Here is a 17,290-nt window from a genome sequence, read left to right as displayed (position 1 = left end):
TTTTTCCAGCCGACTGTTCATTGCATCAGGTTTTCTAATCTCATTTATTGCACTGTTCATCTCTGATTGTTTTTTTATCTCCATGTTAAGGGTCTCGCTGATATTTTCCACTCTTTTTGGCCCCTCATGCTTTCCAAGCTAATTGCTATGGGTATTTGTTTTCCCTGTGCATTCCCCTCTGTGGGAATGTCTCTTGCTCTTCTCCATCAGCGTGGCTCTCTCCCCACCACGTGAGCCACAATCCAGTTCTCTCCCAAACCATGTCTCCACACTTGCTACCTTCGATGGGCCGTCTTCTCTATCTTTAGTTGTGGAGTTTGTTCTGCCAGTCTTCAGGTTGATTTCTGTGGTATGTAGGATGATTTGATATTTAGTTGTATTTGTGAGATGAGGCGACCCTACAGTCCTCTTACTCTGCCACCATCATTTCCCCCCCTCCAAAAATTTTTTTGTTTTTTTTTTAAGATTTTATTTATTTATTTATTTATTTATTTATTTATTTGAGACAGAGAGAATGAGAGAGAGAGAGCACATGAGAGGGGGGAGGGTCAGAGGCAGAAGCAGGCTCCCTGCCGAGCAGGGAGCCCGATGCGGGACTCGATCCAGTGACTCCAGGATCATGACCTGAGCCGAAGGCAGTCGCTTAACCAACTGAGCCACCCAGGCACCCTCCAAAAATTTTTTTGCTAAGGTTTTGCTGTATCTATGTTTATGTGGATACTGCTCTGTAATTTGTTTTAATATCACCCACATTTAGTATCATGTTAGTATTGGGTTCACTTAATTAGTTGGGAAGTGTTTGAACTTTGGTTTTGTTTTTTTTTTTTTAAGATTTTTATTTTATTTATTTGACAGAGAGCGAGAGGGAATACAGGCAGGGGGAGTGGGAGAGGGAGAAGCAGGCTTCCCGCCGAGCAGGGAGCCCGATGCGGGACTCGATCCCAGGACCCTGGGATCATGACCTGAGCCGAAGGCAGACACTTAATGACTGAGCCACCCCGGTGCCCCTGTATTTTTTTTTTTTTTTTAAGATTTTATTTATTTGAGAGAGAGTGAGAGAACAAGCATGAGTAGTGGGGAGGGGCAGAGGGAGAGGAAGAAGCAGTCTCCCCACTGAGCAAGAAGCCTGATGCAGGGCTTGATCCAGGACCCTGAGATCATGATCTGAGCTGAAGGCAGACACTTAACCGACTGAGCCACCCAGGTGCCCCTGAACTTTGTTTTGTAAGACTTCGTATACAGTTGGTACTCTTTTAGCTTTAAATATGCTGTAAAAGTTCCTATGTGTTCGGGGTCGACCCTAAGCTGACAGCCACAGAGAAAACAGAAACATAAGTCCTCCAACCACAAGGAACTGAAATTGTCCAACAACTCAAATGAGTAGAAAACAGAATTTGTTTTAGAGACTCCAGAAAAGAACACATCCCTGCAAACACCTTGATTTTAACTCATTGAGACCTGTCCTCTGTAGGACTTCTGATCTACAGAACTATAATATAATGTGTTGTTTAAGCCATAGGTTTGTGATAATTTGTTAGGACAGCACTAGAAAGCTAATACATCAACATCATTCTGTGAGCATTTCTTAACTGATCCAAGAATATTTTCTAGGCTCATGGACCTTCCTGCACCAACCTGGAAATAGCCTCTAAGGAGTTCTGGTTCTTTTTACTGAAAAACTGTACCAATAACTGGGCATTAAATATGCTCATGCCTATTGGAATGCCACTGCTGTCTAGGCTCTCTCAGAAGAGTTAGGGAATATGTACATAGGTAAATATTTCTACATACATTGAAAATTTTTATGTACATTTAAATCCACAAAGATTTCAGAAGATTGGGTAAGGGCTCATAAGATCATAAGACTCCACCATACTCAGATAAGGCTTTTATTTACAAGCAAATATATAGTACCATAAGAGAAAAAGAATATAATACCAAACATGCAGTCTCTAAAAATAAATAAATTGAACTTCATGAAAATTAATAAATTCTGCCCTAGGAGAGAGACTTAAGAAATGAAAATTAAAAAAAGAAAGAAACAGAAATCAAAAGCATAGACTGTGAGAAAACATTGGTAAAGCATGTATCAAATAAGGAACTTCTATGTAGAATATATGAAATCACAAAACAGTAAGAAACCAACCAATTTTTCTAAAAGTAGGCAAAAAACATGAAAAGATAATTCACTAAAGAACATGTATGGGTGGCAGATAAACACAAAAACTAATGCTCAACACTGAGTCATTAGAGAGACAGGTTAAAACCGCACACCTACTAGAATGGCTGAAATGAATGGCTCGTGTCTTACATACAAGGATCAGCAATGATGTGAAGAAACTGGAAATCTAATATAGGAGGAAATATGAAATGGCATAACCATCTACAACACAAGTTGGCAAGTTCTTGTGAAGTTAAATATTTAGATCAACTTCCTGCATGACAGTGTGAGCTTTTGCAGGCCTGCTTCCCATTAAAACTGGGGAAAATTATAAAAACACAAGTTAAAGTCTCTGGAAATGGTCCTACGGTATACAGCAAATGAGGAAACACTTACTCAAGAACGTCTGATACTCCGTAAGAACAGCAAGGTCCAGTCACATCTGAACTAAGACCATTCCCTCTCTCCCCACTCCAATGATAGAGGTGGAATCTCCACTACAGACTAATACATCCAAGAACACAGGACTCCCTCTCCCTGGAGCTCCCAGGCAGAAGCTTATTTTCTCAGGAGGCAGTATGTCAGGACATTTGGATGAATGATGTTCATTTGCTGGCTTCCTCATAAATGCTACTTTCAGAGCTCCTCTCTGTTTTAAGTTAGGTTGACCAGGAAACTGCATGTGTACTGCACTCCTAAGGCCTCTCTCCAGTCTGAACATTCTGGTGCTCAACAAGTTTAAGCCTTTGGCTGAAGCCTTTCTTCACATTTACTGTATTCATTAGGCCTATCAGGATTGTGAAGTTTCTGTTGCTGAATCAGAGCAGATCTCTGGTTAAAGGCTTGTCCACATCAGCTGCATTCAAGACTTTTCTCCACTGTGAACTTTCTGGTGTTGAATGAGGTTGAAACGCTGGCTAAATGATTTCCCACAATTGCTGCACTCATAAGGCATTTCTCCAGTGTGAATCCTCCGATGTTTAACAAGGCTGGAGCTGTGGCGAAAAAATTTCCCACATTCCCTGCACTCATAAGGTCTTGCTCCAGTATGAACCCTCTGATGTTTAACGAGGCTGGAATTCTCGCTAAAGAATCTTCCACAATCATTGCACTTAAAAGGCTTTTCTCCAGTGTGAACTTTCCGATGTTGCATGAGGCTAGAGCTTTGGCTAAAAAACTTCCCACATTCCCTGCACTCATAAGGCCTTTCTCCAGTGTGAACCCTCCAATGATTAATAAGGCTTGACTTGTGGCTATAGAATTTCCCACATTCACTGCACTTATAAGGTCTTTCTCCAGTGTGAACTCTCTGATGTTTCATGAGGCTTGAGTTAAAGCTAAAGAATTTCCCACATTCACTGCACTCATAGGGCCTCACTCCAGTGTGGATCCTATGATGCTGAACAAGTGTGGAATTATGCCTGAAGGCTTTTCCACATTCACTGCATGTAAAAGGCTTTTCTCCAGTGTGAACTCTCTGGTGTTGAATGAGGTCAGCATTGCGACTAAAGGATTTTCCACATTCACTACACCCATAAGGCCTTTCTCCAGTGTGAACTATTTGATGTATAAAAAGGTTTGATTTATGGCTAAATAATTTCCCACATTCGCTGCATTCATAAGGCTTTTCTCCAGTATGTAGTCTCTGGTGCTGTACAAGTAAGTATTTCTGACCAAAGGCTTTCCCACATTCACTGCATTTGTAATGCCTTTTTCCAGGGTGAAACGCCTCCCCACTCTTGGTGTTCCTTTGTGGCTCCCCTCCACCGCAGGTCACCTGATGGTTGAGAAAACCAGAACTAACTGGGAAGTCCTTTCCACCCTCCCCACCCTCTTCTCTTAAAGGTTTCTCTCCACAGTGCAGCTTCTGGTGTTGAACTTTTGCTTTGAGCACTCCTTCTATATAAACACCCTGCTCATGAGGTGCTTCCTCAACCTCTGCTCTACGCCGCCAACCTGAAAGCAAAGAAATGCTGATGAAGTGTATGTGGACTTCAGTGGGAGGACGTAGCATGCTTACAAATGTGTCTCACACACCCAGTAAATAGTCCATCGTATTGCTGGCAGAATCAGGCCTGAGGTTCAGAGTGAGGAAGGGCCTGCCGTGCCTGCGTTGGACCTGGCAAGCTTGCAGATTGGTGTGAGGCCTCATGAGCAGCAAGGACACAAAGATGGAGTGCAGCTCAGGGAGGAGAGGCTGGGTCTCCAACACACTCTGCAAATGGCCTTCAGCAAGGCTGCTGATAACCCAGGAACACAGTGCAGAAGGGTGTGGTCAGGCCCAGAAAGCAAATCAGATGCAACCGAATAGCTGGTGTTCAGGGTTAAGGATACATGCACACCTCATGACACATTCTGTGAAAGCCTGTATCATAACCTTGAAAACTTCATATTCTGCTGCCTCAACCTCCCCACTGGCCATGAATTCTGTGACCACATACACTAGTGTGATGCGGCCCCTGCCACAAGTCCTCCTTCCTACCCTCCCCCTTACTGGGACCTAGCACCATTCAAATGCACCAGTGAAATCCCCTCACTCCTTTTCTTATGCATCCCACCCTGACTCCCGATGAAGCTACTCAACCACAGGTCCTCTCTACTTCTCCCCAGTTGGTTGAGCCCACTCCCTTGGGACTCCCTCCCAGGTGACCCTCTGCCCCATGCAGTGACTGTCTAGGACCTGTGAGTATAATAAATTTTGTTACTCCTGTGCCTCTCCTGTCGTGGCTGCACCTGTTCTCATAAGAGAATACAAAATGGCTGACATCGCAAACAGGATGGTCTGTGATGCCGATCATTCACAGGTGGGGGAAGATTTAGGCAATGCCTCCTAACTGCTTGGCTTACTAACCGGCTCTCAGCCATCTGGGACGGCGGGGTGTCCTACTGGCATTCTGTGTGCTGCCTCCCTCAGGCTCTGCCAAGGCTTCCACCCTAAATTGTGGAGCTCATTCTCCTCAGATACCCCGAGACTTCACTTCTGGCCAGCCCTGACTCAACAGGGAGCTGGTGAGAGGGGGCGTGTTCTCCTAGTGCTCCCTGAATAAGCGACAGGCTGGTAGAATTGGCTAAAAACATTACGAAGTCTCCACTGGGATCGAGGGTGAGAGTGGAAGGGGAACGTCCTTGCAGCCGCCGAAGAAGCACTGCGTATCAGCTGTTGGCTATTAGCTGATTTGTCAACAGAGGAGGGCCGGGGAGCCCTCAGGAGATAACTCCTGTGGACTCACGGCACCAGGACTGGGGGGGTTCTCGTTCCCATTCAAGGCCATGTTGCTCCTCAATCCCAGGCAGGGATGCTGTACCTCCTTCACTGCCTGTGTCGCTGCTGTGGCTCTTTGCCTCCCAAGCCCGTGGGCATCAGTGGGTCCTCCCTGGAGATAAATGACCCAAGTTCTTATGGCCCAGGATCTCGGCAGGAACACTTCATTCTAGCACCTCACAATGACCAGAGGAAGTGAATCAATAATTCAAGAAAGGTAAACACCTTTGAAACCCTTCTGGGTTCTGCTTCGTGCCACTGCCTGTCAACTTGCCAACTCTGCTCCCAAGGTCTGGGACCAATCCCAAAAGGACATCCAGCCACCACAGCTCTCCTCAGCGGATTCCAATCCAGCTGAGGTCACCCTAAGAGATGGGGCCACAGGAAGGAAGCATCTCATGTCTTTCCAGACCCAGCAGGTCAAGAACACAGATCACAAGGAATTAGAAACTAAAACTCACAAAGTCACAAGACTGGAAATCCAAACTATTCTGAAAGATTTCATGCAAAGAGATGGGGGAAAGGAGCTCATTGGTTACCAAGAGCATTTAATACCGGCTTGTAGCACCTGCTCACAGAGCCCCAAAGATGAGGCAGCTGCTGGCATTACTAAAGAGCCTAAGATACGTTAGTTAGTTAAAAGATTTTATTTATTTATTTGACAGAGAGAGAGAGAACACAAGCAGGGGGAGCGGCAGGTAGAGGGCAAAGCAGGCTTCCCGCTGAGCAGGGAGCCCGATGCGGGGCTCGATCCCAGGACCCTAGGATCATGACCTGAGCCGAAGGCAGACGCTTAACGACCCAGCCACCCAGGTGCCCCTAAGATACATAATTTAAAGATCCTCTGGCCCGCCAAGTTCAATTCTCACATAATATTTTGGGCTAAAGGCACCCAGGAGGATGCAGGGCATCCCAAATGCCAGGGCAGGGATGACAGATGCCAAAACTTTTGATGACATTATAAAAGCCTCAGATGAGGAATCTGAAACTTCTACCACCCCTCAGGATTCAGAAGCCCTACCTTTACTGACTTGGATTTTCATGGCCTGGAGATGGGACAACAGAAGCATCAGGAAGCCCTGATGCTCCTCCGCACAAAGTGGAATGGTTCAGCGGATCTTTCAGTACTTTGAACATTCAGACAAGAAAAATCCTGAGTGTGTTTTTAATCCAGAGGAGGCCCCCTTTGTCAGAGTCTAGGAGTTGTTCTTGCAGGTGCCCTTCCCAATATAGGGGGCACTGCTTAATTTTATTGACATGTCCCACACCAAACAGGATGGCACTGATTTCCTGACACGCCATAAGGGCTCCGCCCACCCTGACTGACGAAGTCTGACTTTCCACCCTCTGCCTCCTAGTATGCAGGTACCCCCACCTGTACCATTCAGTCTGTTCCTTTTTTCCCAACTTGCTGACACCCCTGCTGCCTCCAGGTGACTTACAACTAAGAGACCCCACAAACTAACTACTAGGCAAGCCATCCCCAAATTACAACAACTAAACAACAAATTACAACAACTAAAAGAAATACTGGAAGAGCCTCACCCATTATTACCCATAGGTCTGGTGGCTCAGGGAACTACTCCTCTGGAACCACCCGAGGATGCTTCCAGTTCCAAAAATGTCAACTGCCAAGGCCAAGCCAGTGAGGATTCAGCTAGTCCTCAGGCACTGCCATACCACCCAAGGGCAATCACCCACACACAACTCTGGTAATTCACAGGAACTCTTAAACATTTCCTAACTTTATGGACTACAGGAGCCCAAGTCACCATCATTCCAAGCATTCCAAGGGGGTGCCCCTTTTAAACTACAGGGTAATGGCAGTAAAACTATTCATGGCAAAGAAACTGCACTCAATGTCAGTATTCTTATTGCAACGGTTTTTATTAAATGGCTGCCTGTCACAGTGACCCCTACCGCTTTGAGTTTTCCTATTATAGACAGAGATGCCATCGTATGCCACATACAAAGCTGGAATAAGCCATGCTGCCTGGTCTTGCCAGTAAGACACCAAATGAGAACCTGTGGGGCTGCCCCTGCTGGTGAAGGTAGTAAACACACCACAATATCACCTGAAACAAGGTAACTGCTGGCCTTCAGAGTGCTGTTCAAGATCTACTAAATGAAGGGGCAATTATTCTCATAATTTCTCCTTTCAGTAATCCTTCTATTTGGCCAGTCTTCACGGCTTCTACCAACAACGCCACTCAACTACTGCTTATCAAAACCCCAAAGCTTAAGTTCTCCCCATCAAGGCTCTAATACCTAACATAATTGAATTAACTGAAGATATCCAAAGGGTGCCCAGTGACTACTTTGCTGTGGCAGATTGGGGCAGTATATCTTATTCAGTGCCTATCACCAGTCACAGCCCCTGTTCACCTTTACCTTTCAAGGAACCCAGCATAAATTTATTGAGTTGTCCATGAGTAATTTAAACAGCCCAGTGACTGCCCACAATCCATACTGTCAGGACCCAGACAGGGTCCCCTCAAAGCACCTTGTCTGCTTACACCCCCTGCCTTTGTTCCCAACTGCACTCACCCAGGATGGCTGCACCTTATAATCAAGTCACCCCCACAGGCTTACTGCTTGTACCCAGGAGCCAACTGCACTTGACCAGTTCCCCATGTTAGTCTTTTGCCCTCATGCTAACTACCTCACGGGCACATTATGCTTTAAATAACAGCACCTCAGGAGCGCCTGGGCGGCTCAGTCCGTTAAGCATCCAACTCCTGGTTTCGGCTCAGGTCATGATCTCAGTCATGGAATCGAGCCCTGTGTCCGGCTCCATGCTCAGCACAAAGTCTGCTTGAGGTTCTCTCCCTTCCCCTCTGTCCTTCCCCCACTCGCGCACTCTCTCTTTCCCATAAATCAATCAATCAGTAACTAACAGTACCTCTGGATTCTACTGTGGCCTGAACCCACGGGCACAGCACTTTATACACTTTCCCCTACTGACGCCCAATGAGTCTGTACCCCAGTGTGCAGCGGTTACACCGAGGAGCCCCACAGTTCTTTACCCACCAGGTACCTCCCCTTTGCTCTCAAACCCAGGCAAAACAGGCAAGATTTGTTCCCATTTTCATAGGACCCACCAGAGTCACAGGCGACACCAGAGCTGGCCCCAGTAGAGCAGGCTTTGTGTCAAACGAGACTGCACCATGACTGCCAACCAGCACCTCCTGGCGGCCCTCTCAAGGTCACACACAAAGGCTGCACTACACACTGTCCCTTTACGCAACGGGCGCACAAGTCTCTAAGCCCGAATGGTCGTGGATGACAGACTGGCTTAACTGTTCACTAGCCAGGAAAGGAGGTGTGGGTGCCATTCAGGGCACCTCCTGCTGTATGTAACTCAGTAATTCTAGATAGCTACAAGCAAAGCCATGAAGATTAGGCCAAGAGGTGAAAATCTTTCATAACATAACCCAAACCTTCCAGTAGATTCCCTTAAGCCAAGGGGTATATGACCTGTTCTCTTGGTTTTCCCCCCACTAAATGCAGGCCTGCCTATGGCCTGGGTTTCAAACCCTCATCATAGGCCTAGTAGGACTCCTCTCAGTTGTCACCTATGGCAAAGTTTGCCTTTTATGGGTAGACCAAGCTATTCCAGTCACCTTTAACGTCTCCACAACCCAGGTGGCAAGCGGTACCTATCACAGTTGGTCCTGTTGATGTTGAGACATCACAGGGCTCATTGTATTGTCACCTTTTAAATTTCATATTTTCCTGTTGCCTCAACATCCCCACAAACAGGCTGTGAGAACCCACCCAGGTGACCAGCTTAGCCAAGTGATAAGGCTGGTTCCTGTCACAAGTCCCCCTTCTTGCCCTCTCCTGTGACCTAGTGACATTCAGATGTTCCAAATGGAATCCACTCACACCTATTCTTACGCACAGCCCCCTGGCCCCCAGGAAGGGCACTTGCTCATGGGTCCTCACTCACTCTCTGCTTCCCCCTGCTTGGTTGAGCCCTCTCCCTGGGTGCTCCCTCCCCCTGTGAACCACCTCCCACACACATCCCCAGTGTGTCATGACTGTCTCTCTAGACCTACTGAGCATAATAAACTTTGTTTTTTCCTGAGCTGCTCCTGTGTCTCCTCTTGTGGTCGTGCCTGACTGACCATCTCACGAAGAACAGAAAGGAAGGCCACTGTTGGGGAGCATTGCAGAGGGAGCAGTAGGAAGGAGAGGTGGGGGAGAGCCCTGGGTCAGAAATCAGAGTAGACATAATAAGTGCACAACTGAGAAAAGATGGACATCAGCCCTGAACCGTGCCTTGGCACCAAATCATCAGGGCTCAGCAGAAGGATTCCTGGTATGACCTGAGCCCATCCCTGAGTTCACACCTGCCCAGCTCCGCCCTCCCAAGTACCTCTTGGCATGGCTGCAGTCATGACTCCACAGGGAGGCAAAAAGGGTTCTCTCCACCACTCCAGCTGGGTGATTTCGTGAGTCCTGGAAGATGCAAGTCCTAAGAGAGAGATGACACAGGTGGGTCAAAGTGACCCACCCCATGACAGACCATAGGAAAGAAAACTAAGTATTACAGAAGAATCTTGGAGGAGACTCTTGTGAGAACAACCCAGTGAAGCCGTTGGCCATGTCGGTGCCTCAATTGCTAGGACGGGCACATCCCATATGTCAGCCAGAGGAAGAGAGCAGAACCTGGGGCACAAAGCTGCCAGGGATCTTTATGGCATCCCCAAGCCACAGAGAGGCCAACAGGGTGTGATCCATTAGGCTGACAGCAAGACTCCTAATCCCACAGCTTCTCCTGCACGGCTTTGGGGCAGCAAGTATTGAGGCAGCTCAAGAAGGGAAGGGGTGGTACACACAGCCCAGGCTATTACAACACCTACTTACGCGCACAGGGAAGGAAGAAATGCCCATGGTCCAGCTCTGGGAAGGCGAGACCTGTCCCTGAGGTAAAGGGGAAGAGCAGAGCCCAGCCCAGGACACTGGAATGGGTTGTGAGGACCTTACCCAGAGAGGCCATCAGTGAAAAGTTCTCCAGCATCACATCACGGTACAGGAGTCTCTGGGCTTCATCAAGGAGCCCCCACTCCTCCCAAGAGAAGTAGACAGCCACGTCCTCAAAGGTCACATGGCCCTGTCAAGATGGGACAGCTGAGTTGATGTGTAGCTTCCTTTCCCAGGACTCTAGGCATCCTCATAAATGTCCACCCTCCTCCAGGGGTCCCCCACCTCAGAGGAGATACCAAGCCCTGATGCCACTGATGCCTGCTTGCTCCTCACTGTCCCAATAGGCACTGTGTTCAGTCCTCAGCAACAACAGGTGGGCAGGTAAATGCCATCTGAGCTCTGGGCCTGCCAGACAATTGACCTGGGGTTTCCCAGATTGTGCTTCCCAAACACAACTAACTTTGGGCCATTGTTCTCCCTTCAGCCCCCAGTACAAGAGCCTGGAGCCATCAGTTTACACTCCCACCCAACATGCACATCGTTGTACCATACCTCCCTTCACTGCCACCAGCACCGCCTACGCCACATCATCCATCTCCCTGGCCTCACCACATGCTGGTGTGGTACATGCCATCCAGAGGGTGCTTGGCAGATGTAATCAGAATTCCATTCTGTCCTAGAATTCCAATGACCCTGACTGCCAGAGGCAACCCCAAGCCTACTTTCAGGGCCTTCCTGCCTGGCCCATATCCTTGCTTCATCCTCAGCCACCAGGAACCACACACAGATTTCAGACACCCTCGGCTCTCTTCCACCTCTGTGTTGCAAAGGTATCCCCTCACCTGTCTCAGTTTCCTCTGACGCTTATTGGAAGCCCAAGCCCAAGTCCACTTGTCTCTCACACTAGGTCTGCAATTGTCCCAGAGGATCCCATTTTATCTTGAGCTAATCCCCTGGTGCCAGCAAGGGTCAGAACAAGAGCCTGGGGATCCCAGAGCTAAATGAATTAGCAGTGGCACGAGCTTCACTGTCACCTCACTGCCTTGTCTCCACATCTATCTCATGTTCACTGGCCACCAGCCAGACCCTCTTCATGCCTACACCCTGACCGCAAGGACACCATTCTCCCTCATGTGTCTTTGTGAAGCCCACTACCCCATCCAGGTGTCCATCAAGAGACTCGGTCCTTGGCCCCACACTCTCCTCGTTACCTGAAGATGCTCCTGCCAAATCTGATCCACAGCTCTGTCCCGGTCCACACACCATCCGTACTGTGGGTGTCTCCAATCTGACCACTTTGCCTCAACCCCACACTTGTGTGTCCAGGTGCCCACTCAACACACCCACCTGGGGTTCTCGGAAGCATCACAGTTCAAACACAGCCCAAACCTGACTCCTAATATTCCGCATGAAAATGACTCTTACCACCAACTCTGACATGGTAGTACTTGCCAGCTTCTAGCTACTACAGCCAAACATCTGAGTCACTGCCGACCCTTCCACGTCTTTCTCCCACCCTCCACGTCAGAAAGTCTGCTTGGACCTACTGAAAAAACAGATGCAGGTTCCAACCCATGTCCCACCTCCACAGCCACCACTAACACTCACTTGGACTACTGCAGCCGCCTCTTCCCCATAGTTTGCTCTCTGCTCTGCAGCAGAAGCAGCTCATTAGGTCTGGTCCTATCACTTCCCTCTTCTGCTCCAAACCTTCCCTGGCTCCTGCCACTCCAGAATAGAGGCCCAGCTCCTGGCTTCCATCAGGTCTAATTTCTGTTTCCTACTGTTTCCACCAGACATAATAGAAACCTAAGGTTGCATGAGTATTCCTGGCCCAGCCTCACCTCTAGCATTTTCTAATGTTTATCACCATGAATATAATGTCTTATAAATGTCATGCCACTGGTTGCCAGGAATGGGAACCAATCCATGTAATTCCTGGTCTGGACTCAGGCCCCTGACCTTAGGTGATCATCTTCCAGGGATCTAGGATGGAAGAGTAGGGAGAATAGCAGGCAGTCATAGAATCCTGCAGCCCACGCAGGTGGGAACTGAATAGGATGAGGATTTGGGATACCCCCCACTTACCTCTGCATGGTCTGGAAGCAAATCTGCAGCAATAGGAACCTACAGAAAAGCAAAGCCATGAGAAGCAGGCAACAGTGTTGGGCCACAAAGGCCCACCCAAGTCCCTCATATCATCTGGGCCTCAGTCCTCAGGGATGCCTCTTACCAGCTGTGTGACTTCGGATAAATACACAACCCCCATGTGCCTCAGTGTTGTCATCTGTAAAATGGGGATAATAGTGGTGCCCACCCCGTGGGGCTATTATCTGTACTGAATTCCTTCCTATGTGTCAAGTACTAAGTAGTGACTCTTATTGTCCTCATAATTAACACCTTTGTCAACATTTTCAGTGCAAATAAACTGATAGGTATTGAAAATGTGTTTTGTATGTGCCTTTTAACTAAAAGCATGTGATATTTAAGATATTTAATTTTAGGGACGCCTCCATGGCTCAGTCAGTTAAGCGTCTGCTTTCAGCTCAGGTCATGATCCCAGGGTCCTGGGATCGAGTCCTGCATTGGGCTCCTTGTTTGGCAGGGAGCCTGCTTCTGCCTCTGCCTGCCGCTCCCCCTGCTTGTGCTCATTCTCTCTGACAAATAAATAAATCTCAAGGGGCGCCTGGGTGGCTCAGTCGGTTAGGCGTCTGCCTTCGGCTCAGGTCAGGATCCCAGGGTCCTGGGATCGAGTCCCGCATCAGGCTCCCTGCTCGGCGGGAAGCCTGCTTCTCCCTCTCCCACTCCCCCTGCTTGTGTTCCCTCTCTCGTTGTGTCTCTCTCTGTCAAATAAATAAAATCTTTAAAATAAATAAATAAATAAATCTTTAAAAAAAGACATTTAATTTTAATCAGATGCTTAGAAGTATATTAAAACTTCAATTATTAAGCACTTACATCAATTTAACTTGTTAAACCCATGTTATTTTAATGCCTACGTATGTATATACACACGTGTATATACACACACGTGCAAATGTATGTATACAAACATACTTATTTTTACCAGTTAATGTTTAAATAAACACTTCATGTAAACTCACACATTAATAAGCAGGGGATTGGGCCTGAGGAAACAGAGACTAGTCCTGGTGGCAACCTGGCTGCTTGCTACACACTCTCCTATAGGCAGTCCTGCTGGGAGCCTTTCCAGCTACTCATCCTTCCTGCCCTGAAGGCTGGGGAACTTAAGCACCAAAAGGGGCTGCTCCACTCACCTGACTGACCTTTCCTTTTCTCCACAAAAACTGGACTTGAGGGCTTGCTGAGCCCAGAATGGCAAGCCTACACCACTGAACATCTCAGTCTCCATTCCGGTCCCAGTCCTTAGACCCTATAACCTGCCACTCTTGCATACGCCAACCAGAACCACTTGGGATTACAGGGATCACCCTTCTGAAAGCAGCCCCACCCTTAAGATTCTCCCTCCCAAGTAGGAGTCCCAGGCCTTGCCCTGGTCCAGGACAATATCCACCACCTCTTGGCTATCTTCAGCCCAGATCCCTCCCAGGACTCAGATGTGAGTGAGTAAGCTACCCATATGACACCTGCACTCGACATTACCCTGTCCCAAATCCAACTCCCACTCTTTTCCCTGACACCTGTTCCCTGCACCGACCTCTCCATCTCCATCCTGCCGGATATTTTCAGAAAACACTTAAAAAAAAAAAAAGAAGGCAAACAGAAACACAGACGGCCCTTCATTCCCTTCTTTCTCTCACAGCCACTTCTGATGCATCAGGTAATCCTGTCGTTTTTAAAATCCCCCCGAGATCTATCAGCCCGCCCCCTCTACCCATCAGTATGGTCCCGGCCCGGTCACAACTCTCCAGTAGTCTATTGTATGGACTTCGTCCACCCTCCTTACCCGATCCCTTTGTTCCCTAAAAAGCCTTTGAAAACTTTGAGACGCGAGTCCCTCCTCTGTTCACAACCCTCCGTGGCCATCAGCGCCCTCGGAACGAAGGCCCAGCCGCTCCGGCGGCCCTTCGGCTGTGACCTGTCCCCTCTCAAGCTGTTCCCTGCGGACACGAGACAGCCCAGGTTAGGACTCCAGCTCAGGCCCTGTCCCTGTAACCCTCCCACGCCCCATCACACTGGCTGACAGGAGCGGGGATGCGGACACGAGCGCCCCACTGTCCCCGACCCAGGGGGACCGCTCCTTCGGGGCTCGGCTTGAGCGGGGAGGGCCCGGGTATCAGCGCCTACCTGAGCCAGGTCCCTCCGCGCGGCCGCCGCCATCGGACTCCGGGGGCGGAGCGGCGCCCGGGGAGGGGAACCAGCCCGCGCACCCCCGACCCCGATCCCTCGCCGCTGCCGAACCTCAGACGCCCTTCCTCTCCCGGCTTCCTGCTCTCGTCACCCCGGCCCCACAGGAGCCTTCCCAAACCTCCGATCACACAGAGCGGCGCCAGAGCCCCCAAAACGCCCGCCCCTGGGGCCGCGCCAGAAGTCCCGCCCAGCGCGTTCCGCACGCGGAGGAAAGTCCACTTTCATTGGCCGGGCGCGGGCGGCGCGGCGCGCAGCGCCTGCCGGGTAATGTAGTTCCCACCGAGCCCAAGGTGGAAGAAGCGGGCTGGCTGGCTGAGAGGGCGGGCTGGAGAAATCCGGCCAGAGACTATCCTAAATGTAGACGTCCCTGTATTTCAGTTTCCCTGCGCAGCTAGTGCTACTACGGTCTTTCCTTCTTTTTTTTTTTTAGATTTTATTTATTTATTTGAGAGAGAGAGAGAATGAGAGACAGAGAGCATGAGAGAGGGGAGGGTCAGAGGGAGAAGCAGACTCCCCGCCGAGCAGGGAGCCCGATGTGGGACTCGATCCCGGGACTCCAGGATCATGACCTGAGCCGAAGGCAGTGGCTTAACCGACTGAGCCACCCAGGCGCCCCTAGTCTTTCCTTCTCTTGAATGACTTCGAGAGAGTCTTGAGAGCCACAATAAAGTGGTTTCCTTGTACTGAACCAGTTGTACGTTACCAAATTACCCTTGCTGAGGCGATGCCCAATATCAAGGACATCGGTGGTGCAGCAATGCCTGATGAGTGAGGAAAAAATGACACAGTTCTGAACGTAGGTGGGGAGATAGTCGGGCATCCCAAGTGCTTACCTTCCTCCCTCACCCCACACATCTGTGCCCTTTCCCTTTTTAAGGGCCCAACGTTGGTGTTCAAGTAGGACAATGGGCCTCAAAACCATAGGCCAACACATTCTCACTCCCAGATTTCTCCCCTTCATCCCTTTCTACTCCGTGTTCCCGCTGCCCTTTCATCTCCAGATACAAAGCAAACTCCCTGCAGGTGGGAAGGATGCTGGACTATTGTTGACATCAGGAAGCATTGGTAAAAGAAATGCCACCACTTTAGTATGTGTTCTCCCAGCACCTCCCTTACCACTGGCTCCATTTCTTTCCTATCAGTCTTCATTTCCCCAATTCTTCTGTCCCTTTTATCTGTGGGCTGAGCAGTGACTAAATCCGTCACTGCCTTGGAATGACTCATGAGAACAAAAGATGATGAAGCATTCACACCTTCCCAGGATTTTCTGGAAGTAGGTGTTAAGTACTAGCGAAAAATACTCTGGGAAGGAAGTGAGGAGTCAATATCGGAGTTGAGAACATGAAATGATAGAGACCCAAGTGGCATTAGTTATTTAGTTCAAGCCTAAATGTGGCATGTGACTATAGACTATCATTTAGGGAAATAAACATAGGTAGTAAAACTATAAGGACATCAAGAGCATGATTATCGAAATGTCGGGTGAACTCTAGGGGGCCAGAGGGTCATATAAGGGGAGCAAGTGACAAGGAATGCCTAAGAAATATTATATATTCTGTTTTACACCAGGTGATAGTTTTATAGGTGTGGTCTTTGACGTGGGAAAGACATTAGGGCTTGAAGTTGATGGCCAAAAAAGAATTCTTGAGATGTCTTTGGTGCAAAAAGGCGGTTTTATTAGAGCATGGGGACAGGACCCATGAGCAGAAAGAGCTGCTGCACTGCATTGACATAAATTGAGGAAGACTCATGTCTTGCTGGACTGTGATCCCTATTACTTAACCATTTGTTTTTCCTTCCCTTAGCTTTAGGGCAGCCAGGAGTGCCTGAGGAATGTCACACATATTCCACCTGGGAGGGGGAGAATTGAGGGGTATCAGCTTGTGCTTTGCCCTCAGCTTGCCTTCTGCTCCCTCCTGAGTCTTTATAAAAGAAAAAAACCATGATTTGTACATCTCTTATTAACACTCAACTGAATGTATGACAGTTTTTAAAATAAAGAAAGAGAAAAAGCTATGCAGATAGTTTAATTTTGTCACAAGAATAAACAAATGGATGATCTTAACAGGCTGAAACAGCCTCACAAGGGTGTGGAATTTGAAATAACTTGATCAGTGAAGGGGCGCCTGGGTGGCTCAGTCATTAAGCGTCTGCCTTCGGCTCAGGGTCCTGGGATCGAGTCCCACATCGGGCTGCCTGTTCGGCGGGAAGCCTGCTTCTCCCTCTCCCACTCCCCCTGCTTGTGTTCCCTCTCTTGCTGTGTCTCTCTCTGTCAAATAAATAAATAACATCTTTTTTTAAAAAAGATTTTTACTGTGTATAGAAATTTAATTCGTGGCTATTTCTTCTGCATAGAGACTGTTCTTATTGCCCTTCTGACTCCCAAATGACATTTGGTAAATCCCCTTTCTCTCAGACATTTGTAACATACCTATAAGGAATTGACTACATCTCTGTATACAGAGTAAGAAATATTATCTTGTAAAAAAGTGTTACACGTGTTCTACACAATCACTGATTATAAAGGCAGAAGGAATGATTTCTGAGGTAACCAGAGACACAAACATCCTCCACCTGCTTTAGCGGTGCTTAACATCCCTCTC

The 17,290-nt window shown here is 48.4% G+C and overlaps 1 protein-coding gene across 6 annotated transcripts in view; it reads right to left on the bottom strand.

Moving 5' to 3' along the window:
- LOC117997840 (zinc finger protein 773-like) overlaps nucleotides 1–14,997 on the bottom strand; it is a 28,887-nt gene extending 13,890 nt beyond the window's left edge. For 2 of the 6 annotated variants that reach the window (XR_004675888.1, XM_034986326.1), the window contains exons 1-4: nucleotides 14,625–14,997; nucleotides 12,444–12,482; nucleotides 10,416–10,542; nucleotides 9,805–9,903 (exon numbers count right to left, since the gene is read on the bottom strand). Coding sequence is in view for 3 of the 6 variants with exons in the window: in XM_034986326.1 (XP_034842217.1) it covers nucleotides 9,805–9,903; nucleotides 10,416–10,542; nucleotides 12,444–12,482; nucleotides 14,625–14,657 (298 nt within the window). In the remaining 3 variants the exon portion in view is untranslated. The other 4 variants (XR_004675889.1, XM_034986325.1, XM_034986327.1 and 1 more) reach the window with 4 other exon arrangements.
- Between the last annotated feature and the right edge of the window lie 2,293 nt (nucleotides 14,998–17,290).

Source organism: Mirounga leonina, unplaced genomic scaffold, assembly GCF_011800145.1.
Source record: "Mirounga leonina isolate KUSES-001 unplaced genomic scaffold, KU_Mleo_1.0 Mir_376, whole genome shotgun sequence".
Taxonomy (NCBI): domain Eukaryota; kingdom Metazoa; phylum Chordata; class Mammalia; order Carnivora; family Phocidae; genus Mirounga; species Mirounga leonina.
Note: the sequence above shows the minus strand (reverse complement) of the source record. Positions and strands in the feature narration are given on the sequence as shown.